This window comes from Nelumbo nucifera, chromosome 7, assembly GCF_055504915.1.
Source record: "Nelumbo nucifera cultivar China Antique chromosome 7, China Antique-T2T, whole genome shotgun sequence".
NCBI classification, from domain to species: Eukaryota; Viridiplantae; Streptophyta; class Magnoliopsida; order Proteales; family Nelumbonaceae; genus Nelumbo; species Nelumbo nucifera.
The window spans coordinates 52,482,768-52,492,105 of NC_142655.1; the positions used below are offsets into that span (position 1 = coordinate 52,482,768).

The window sequence follows — 9,338 nt, forward strand, 5'->3', positions numbered from 1 at the left end:
TTTAATTTAAGAGATTAAATCAAGCTTTATTTCTAAATAATAACCCATTTTATGGATCATACATCATTTGAAATGAGTTTTCATTTTGTGAAGTACCATTTGAAGCTTATACTTTTTGGGTAAATTTCTAAAACCTCCTCGGAAGTTTTTGGCCATTGTTGAAACTAGAATTGTTCATGGGCCACGCCAGGCTAAGTTCGGGCCGAGCTTTGCCTCCAACAAAAAATGTCTAGGTCTGAGGCTGAGCCTGACCTAACCTTTGGGCCTAGATCTTGAGCCCGAGCCTGACCCTTATATAAGTTCCGAAGCCCAAGCTCGAGCCTGAAGCCTGATTTGCATATAAAATGCCCTATTTTTCTTGTAATTTAATAAGCTAATATTATATTAATTTGGTAATAGTTTAATAAATTAATACATTAATTCATATTTCCTAAATAGTAAATTAACTTGATTGTAAATTAATACTAATAATAACTTTATTTATATATAAATAATGTATATTTCTATTATATGTAATAGTATTGGGTCGGGCTTATTTGAGAAAGCCTAAACTCGGTCCAAAAAATAGTCGGGCCTGGTATTTAAAGCCTAAGCCCGATCCCGACCCTACGGGCTTGAAATTTTGTCCAAGCCCGAAAAACAGGTCTAGTTGAAACCTCCCCCTAAAATTTGGTAATTGCAATAACCACCCTTGAACTTTCTGACATAGATGCAAATAGACACCCTCTGTTATAATCCTTTAACAAGAGACAGAAAAATGTCCAAAATACCTATATAGCTACTATTGAGGCTGTTTTCTATAGAAAAAATAATACAAGCTTTATGAACAAAAAAGAAAAAGGGTTTTAAGTTGCTTTTGAGCGATTGATATGAAGGGCGGATTTGAAAAATAAATCAATTTCAGAAAAGAGTTTGGAGGGATTTGGGGTAGTGATTGATATGAAGAGAAAATTTGGAAAATAAATATTTTGGTCAAAAGTAATTGCATAGATATTTTGGACATTTTTGTGCTTCTTTTTAGAAGATTCTAATAGAGGGGATCTACTTGCAATTGTATCATAAAGTTCAAGGGAGGTGATTGTAATTACCAAACTTCTGGGGAGGTTTCAAAAACAATCAGAAACATTTAGGGGAGGTTTCGGCAATTTACCTACTTTTTTTTTTTCTTTTGAGTGGATAGAAAGACATATATATGAGGAAGGAATATATTGTTTGAGTGTGGGAGTAACCACTTTTGATATTCTCTTTCTTGAGAAAATAAGATACCACTTGTATGAGAGAGAAATTCTTTAGTCTGAGGGCTTTGTTTTAATACACATATAAGATGCTTACATCTTGAGCTGGTTCTATTTAATCTCTTCTAATCAAGGTTGAACAATGAATGAAATAGAACCTCTCATTTCTCACTTTCTCTAACCGCTAGTATACTATGACCCAAAATATGTGATTCACTTGGGATTACCTAGAGCCATTACCAACTCCCTCATTCATGTAAACACTTGAGAGTAATTGGGTTGTTAAATATTTAGGTATGACATCAAGATCAACAACTCCTTGACAGGAAAGAAAACAATATACAACATCATGATACAAGATTTAATGAGATGGTGTGTTACAAATCATTTATCAAGATCATTAGTGAAGGCTTTTAAACTGGCCAAAGCCCTCAAATTCCCTTCTTTCCCCACAGCTCTTGTCTTCAATTTGATCATCCTCTGCTGCATTTCTCCTCCCTCCTCCATTATGCTCCTCACACCCTCCTCCACATCTCTGCGGCCAATCCTGTTGAGCTTCTCCCCTACCCCCCACACATCCACAATGTAAGTGCAGTTCACAAACTGATCCCCTGAAACAGGATAGCAGAGCAGGAGCTTCCCACCTTGTATGGCTTCCATTGTGGAATTCCATCCACAGTGTGTGAGATAGCATCCAATCTCTTCACGTTGAAGCAACTCTTTCTGAGGAGCCCATGAGACCACCTTGCCTTGCTCACCCACCCTCTCCAGGAACCCAACTGGTAAACCTTTTCGCCACATAGGTGCCAGAACCAGAATGAATGGCCTCTTGGTGGCCTCAAGGCCCAAGGCCAACTCTTGAATTTTTTCATCCCCAATGGGGGCAACCCAACTTCCAAATGACACATAGATCACAGACCCTGGTTTCTGCTTGCCTAGCCAATCCAAGCAGCTCATATCCTCTTCCCAGAAGCTAGGGTGTTTGCTTTCTGTATGCTTGATCAGAGCTCCAACTGGGAAAATACTTTGACCATTGTTGTGGGTTGGCTGTAACTGTTCTCTGTATCCATCACGTTCTTCTGGAAATGAGTTGACAAGGAGCCACTTCAGGGATCTTGATCTTTCTAGTGTCCTTAACCAGAAGGCGAACCTCGACTTTCGTGCCACAGAGTTCCCTACTAACCACGGTAGATCTTCCAAGCTAAACATGGGTTGACCAGGAAGAACAAATCCTGCACATTTTTGTTGGGGACTTCCTGCCAAAGCATCAAATAACCATTAATTTTAATTAATATACACCAAACAAGCTCTTGTAATAATCAATTAATGATCAATGCTTTAGAAGTGTTTGATGGAGATGTCAGCTGCATTTGGGCAATCTTTTGTTCAAGTTCACGAATCAGCTCTCAAGGATTCCAGGGCAGTGTTTGGCGCAGCCTATGGGTCATGGCCTTAACCAGAACGCTAGTCGTAAGGCTGTCAATGGGTCGGATATGATACGGGTTCTGCACTAACTTCAATTCGAATCTGAACTGACTAAATACACCGACCCATATGTAATGACAACGATCAGGCTAAATTAAATAAGGATTTGCTTAACCCGAAGCCGATTTAAAACCCGAATAAAAATTTATAGGGTCGTGCCAGTGTGGGTTTGCCACTTGACCCGACCCACTGACATACCTACCTCAGTTCTACCCCACAGTACAGCCTCAAATAATGCTGGACACATTAAATCGACGTTGTGGGCCTGTGGCAGAGTTGTAATTCTCTCTCTGAAATCAAGTTTGGATTTGCTCCTCACTGAGATCTCACGGTATGCATCAGCCGCATATCGGGGACATCTCTCGTACTTATATGTTATTCATAGAAAATGTTCCCAATACAAGGTAGGATCAGAGATGTGGTTGTGAGGTTAGTGTGATGAGTGAAATGTGAGATCGGTGTGATGAGTGAAGTCATGGTATCCATTAGGTATATGTTTGATATAGTTTCCATTTATTAAATAAACGTTTGTATTTGATTTGTCTTCAAAACTAAAAAAAGTATTTGATAAATCATTTATGGACAATTAGGCGCCATTAGACATCACATCAACGAAATAATGAATAAACACTCAACTGTTGGGAGAAACAATAAAATGAAACTTCCCCTAACAATTAATGCGCACATAGATCAAAACCCAATTTTATGAATATCAATACAAACAGATGAATATAATAAAAAAAATACTAATTTAATAATAATATAACGACATTTTTATAAAAACCTATCACAAAACACCCATAGAACAAGCCACACGCTAAATCTCAACAATCTCACTTCCTACCCATAAACATAAAAAAAATAAAAATCTCAGTAACTTACTTTTGCCCAAACTAAAGGAAAGGTACCATGGGTCATTTATTCCCCCCATGTGTAAAAGAAAGAAGAAACTGCTTGTCGTTTGGCCCATTAATACATATTAATTGCACAGTAGGGATTGAACCTCCCAAAACTAAGCGATATACTATGAATCTTCTTTTTTTTTTAATGCAGGTGGCTTCGAGTGCAGCTTGGGTTGGGACCACCCCAAATTAAGGTTGATGACTTAGTAACATGTTTACTTGCATGAATATAATAGTATACATTAAATCATGCATGTGTTTGGAAATTTGATGGGTAAGATCCCAACCAGCTTTCATAATTGAATTGGGTCAATTAGAACATCTGATTAGGTGAGTTGGGATCTCTTGCCAATAAAATACATTTCAACACTCTACCACAATATGATTTGGCACAGCACATTTTATATATAACAAGTCTTACTTTTATGATGGGTCCCCATCTCATGAGAAGATGTATAATACTAGATTATGTTGGTAGGGTATTGGAATGTATTTTATTGGCAGGAAATCCTAACTTGATTGGATTGAGTTAGGGTTAGGATCTTAAGACATCCGATTTGGTTAAAGTTAATTAGTCTCAAACCCGTGCCAACCTTACCCGAGTTGTATTCCTAAGGTGCCTGATCACATGGATTTGAGTGGCATGCATTCTTCGGGTTTGTCACTTCCTTAATGAACCCTTCAATGGGATCTGAAATGGTGAAATGGCTCATTTTCTTCTTTTTGTTACTTCTAGGCTCCATTTCAAGTTCTTTAACTTGGTGAGTTTGTTGAACAACCATAAATTCAAAACTGTGTTACTGTGTATGATGACAATTGACATGAAAAAGGGTCTTAACCTTTGACAAAGTGGCTGTTTTCATACTTGAACCTGTTCTCATGCTTGCCAGCCCGAGAAGGAATGGAGGTCACCTGCATGCACATGTGCATGTAACGTGTGAATGCATTTAAGCAAGATAAATTGTTTGATGGGGACCCTCTCTTTGATGGAGCCCAGATTTCCTACTCACTTTTTCTATCCACTCTTTACCGTCATGAATTGCAGTCACACATCTTTGAATTTATAATAGAGATGTGCAGCTTCAATTCACGACGAATAAAGAGTGAGTAGGAAATCTCGAATGTCTTTGATGAACTAAATCTACCCAATTGATCAGCCATTGGTTTTAAAAGGAGGAAAAGAAGGATAAAACTTGTTTATTGCCTGAAATTTTTGAGGCAATAAATGATGAAGGGAGCAGGATTAACACAGATAATGACTCAATCAGAATATTCTTGTTGAATCATAGGTCACCTCACAAGGTAACAAGGTAAGTATGCCGACTTCCAACACTTAAACGTTTGCCTTATCAGGCCCATTGATTATGTTAGCCATGAAAGTTTTTTGCTTGTGTTATTTGTCAAAATTGAAAGAAAATAAATAAGGATTGGTTTCATACATGGATTGACAAGGACCAAACAAGTCGCTTATAAAAAATTAGATAAAAAAAATAAAGGAAAATCACCAAATGGGAATCAAGTGGATTGTATTATCCAGATGATCTCCCCAATCATGTAAGAACTTAACTGTACAATCTCTCTTTTATATTTTTTATTACTTTTATTTGTTTTACCTGCAACACAAAATACAATTAGCTAACCTTTATTATGGATCTTAGACTGAGAGTGCCTTTTGGTCCAAAGGGGCTTATGAAAAAGTGACTTTTTAGAAATGGGCTTTTTCAAAAAATGTTTTTTAATGTTTGGCTGACACAAGTAGAGTGTTTTTCACATGCATTTTGAAATGGGCTTTTTTTTTAAAAAAATGCAATAGGCCCTTTTGGACTTTCACCAGACAATCTCTCAATGGAAAAAGCCACAAAAAGCCCACTAGAAAAACACTCCCAATCGCAGCCTAGTTAATTCTAATAAGAGCAAGCTCAGAAAGAAAACTGTTTTAATGGGGCCTAAATTTCACTGCTTGTCATATATGTATGTAATTAAGAGTGTCAATGGACCGGTTTTGGATTGGACCCTGTTCAGTCCAAATTGATCAATTTGGATGGATTGAATGGACCAATAAGACATATTAGATTGGACCAATCCAGTTCAAAACATTCATTAGATTGGATTGAACCTGGTCCGTCCATAATAAATTTTTATTGGATTGGATTGGATTAACCCAATATCTGACTCATTGGTATAAAATAAGAATATGGGTGTCAATAGACTAGATTTGGGTTGAAAAGAATCTATATCAAAACAAATTTGAACAGATTAGACGGTCCATGCATTAAATTGGATCAGTCCAAAATGGTCTAAAATATTCATTGAATTAGATTGGACCTGGATAAATGGACTCACATCGGACTGAATCGGATTGGACCAAATCCAGTCCAATTGGTACTCCTATGCAACAGTTACTCATACTCTCACAATTATTTAGTGATTCCTTAGTCAAGTTCGTTAAACATGGCATGTGGATTGATATCACAGCTCCTAATAGACTTTGTTGATTTCTTATATACTTAAAATAAAATCCAAAGGGAGATGACTATACATGTTGCACATGCCCATTGATCTAAGAGCTGGGTGATGCTGCATTTCAATACCCAAATCAAGTTTCAAATTTCAACTGGGTTTGGATAATTAAGGTTAATTCTGTATTAGTTGCTGAATTATTGTTGTTAATGGTTGCACCAAATTAACCACTATTATATATGAATATTGATATGAAACTAGAATTAATGAAAGCTGTAGCTAGCTTACCGAATTCATCGATGAGCCCAACCTTGATCATGTCCGGAATGGCCACACAGATACGATACATAGCAAGCATGGCGGGCCAGAACCCGGCCACCGGAACCCCGCAGCGGCCGGCAACTTCGATAGCCCAGGAGGCTAAGAAATCAACCACCACACAAGCCACTCTTCCATCTTGACTGAAGCTACGAATGATGCGTTCCAGATGGGCCGGCATGCTGTTCTCCATGGAAAACGCAATGGTGAAGAAGTCTCTGGGTTCGTTCTCACTCAGGCCGTCTGGAATGGAGATGAAGGAGACGCCATAGTTGGGTTGGATGTGCGGCATGATCTTGAGGTGCAGATAGTCTGGGACGACCAGCACAGGGTCGAACTCAAGGTCGCGAAGGGCCAAGGCAAGCTGGACCATGGGGGTGACATGGCCTTGTGCTGGGTAGGGAACCAGAACAATCCTTGCTTTCTTCTCCATGTTCCTCTTCGTTCTTTTGCCTGCAAAATCAACCCAACTCATGGCTGCTTTATATGTTTGATCAATTAGCCTCTGGACAGGAGAGAGCTGGGGTTGATGATGACCGGTTAGTCAACTATGCACGTGCCTAGAGATGCGTGCTTTTTTTGCCCAACTTGATTCAGACCTGTTTGCAACCAAACTGGGAAAAAGTAGGGTAAAGCTCTGATCCATCCAGTAAAGGGTATTACCCTTTCTTCTTTTTGCAGCATGAACTGATCATGAACCATCAACAGGGGTGAGGGGTGAGGGGTCCCTCCAAAATCAAATGTATCCCATCAATCAACCATCACATCAAATGGGAAAAATGGAAAAGGATCTGATATGATCTATTTAAAAATATCATGGTGGGCCCTACATCTTGGATGTTAAAGCATCTGTTTGGGATGGTGATATCTCCAGAATCCAAAGTTTAAAGTATTGACAACTATTGGCCTAAATTGGCCCATACGTGTCGTACTGATAGCTTCCTGATATGTTCATACGTGTCGGGCCTTAAATTGATTCCTCTAAACCAATTAAAAAAATAATAATAAAATATAAAAAAAAAAAAACACTTATACAGATCGATACACCCCATATATCAATCCATATCAATATTTAACACCTTGCCATAATTTTCACCAAACATAGATTATAAGCTGCCTGAATAAGGTTAACCTCGGAAAGCCAAAAACCGCCATGCATCAACCCTCCCAAACGAGCACTTATTGACTTTGCAAAGATACAAAATAAGAGACATCAGAGTTAGGCGTAAGGTACTAATAAACAAGTGTTTTGGTCCTTTTGCGCATAAAAGAAGCATGCTTAATATAATAAAAAAAATGAAGATGGGTTAGTAGTTTTTTTGAGTCGGCACTCTGCAATTAAAAGAGGAATGACAAGGGCCTAATTTTAACAGTGTCCTATATTATTTAGAGACACTTTTGCCTTTTTGGCTCAGTTTGGAAAGAGTATAAATATAAAAATGTACAGTTTTATATATATATTTGGCTCAGTTAATAGTTTTTTGCATTTTAAGCAGTATTTGGAAATGCTGCAAATGGAGTGTAAATTTCGGTTCAGGGTAAATTTGCACTCTGATTTAGTTTTTCCTGTGTTTGGCAATATTATATTTATGCATTATAAATGACATAAAACAGATTTTTCAATGCATATTTACATAGGTAATAAGATGTAAAAGTACATCAATAAAAAAGAAGTATATTTGCATTCAATTGGGCTTTTGATAAGAAAAAAAACATATGTTTTATTGGAATTCGTGTTTGTATCCATTACGGTTAAAAGTCTGTTTGATAAAATGATAAATTCGTCAGTGCAAAACTAATCCAACTTTGCAATTTATATGAACCAATTTACACTACAAATTTACATTCACACTTATTTGCACCGTTCCCAAATGCAACCTTGTATGTTTATTCCTTCCAAACCGAGCCTTTATATCTTAAACAAATTTTTTATTTTGGACACCAATTCCAAAAATCTGGGGGTTCTTGGCACCAATGTTTTAAAAGCCGACTTGGAATTGGAACCCTTCTGACCACCGGTTTTCAGGTCGATGGTTCGGCTGTTCGTTTTGAATGGATGGCCTGTTCTGACGAAAAAATTAAAATAAAAATCAATTGAATGGGTTGACGGTTTGACTATCAGAATCAACATATCATTGACCAATTCAACAATTTTTAACCAAGGACCAGATTTGAGATAAAATATAACCAATTGCCTAAACGGTTCTTGAGCCAAACGGTCCAACTGTCCGAATCAACGATGATTCAAAAGCATTGCTTAGCACTATAAGAATTGGGCCCATATCTTCTCACAACAAAATACTTTTCCAACGCTGTATCAACACATCTTATAAAATTGGGATCCACCATAAAACTGTCATTTACCATGTATACAAATCATGTTCCAACGTGTTGGAAAAGTAATTTGATGTAAAGAAATCCCAACTCATAGGAGAATTAGGATAAGATAAGCACCTCTTATTCTTCAACTACCATTGCTTTGAATTAGACGATAAAGCAAACACGTTGTGTATTAGGGCACCCATCCAATCATCCAAAAGCATTGAAAAGCTGCTCCGTATGAACTGTGATACCATCGATCGAGCCGAGTGGGTGTGGCCTGTGGCTCAGAGAAGGACCCACGAGTCCCAACCAGTCAATAAAACTGTGAAGATGTCAAGCCGCGTATTGTATAATGCCCGACATGATTTTTCATTACCCAACAACCCAACAAAACTAGAACAGATGGACGGCTGATGACCTTCGATAAAAAAAAAAAAAAAAAAATTATTGAAGGCTACTGGAATTGATCATGGATGGTTATGGACACTGAACCTGGTCTGGTGTCCACATGGACTCCACTTTACATGACTACGTGTCAATATAACAGCCATATTTATTTATTTATTTTTAATGAATAATTATTTTTTATGAACAAATTAAAATGGATGGTTGGCAA

At 37.6% G+C, this 9,338-nt stretch overlaps 1 protein-coding gene across 1 annotated transcript; it reads right to left on the minus strand.

The window, feature by feature from the left end:
* Positions 1 to 1,585: 1,585 nt before the first annotated feature.
* Positions 1,586 to 6,892, minus strand: LOC104610971 (UDP-Glycosyltransferase superfamily protein). The gene is made up of 2 exons (XM_010277847.3): positions 6,371 to 6,892; positions 1,586 to 2,491 (listed from the first exon to the last, which is right to left on the minus strand). Exons 1-2 carry the CDS (start codon positions 6,873 to 6,875, stop codon positions 1,620 to 1,622), a joined length of 1,377 nt encoding a protein of 458 aa, XP_010276149.2. The 5' UTR covers positions 6,876 to 6,892; the 3' UTR covers positions 1,586 to 1,619.
* Positions 6,893 to 9,338: the final 2,446 nt, after the last annotated feature.

What these genes read in the sequence shown, in the direction of transcription:
- LOC104610971 (XM_010277847.3), bottom strand. Translation starts at nt 6,875, where the DNA reads ATGAGTTGGGTTGATTTTGCAGGCAAAAGAACGAAGAGGAACATGGAG. An exon ending in TGGGCTCATCGATGAATTCG is followed by an intron (nt 2,492 to 6,370) that starts GTAAGCTAGCTA and finishes ATGCTTTGGCAG; the next exon opens with GAAGTCCCCAACAAAAATGT.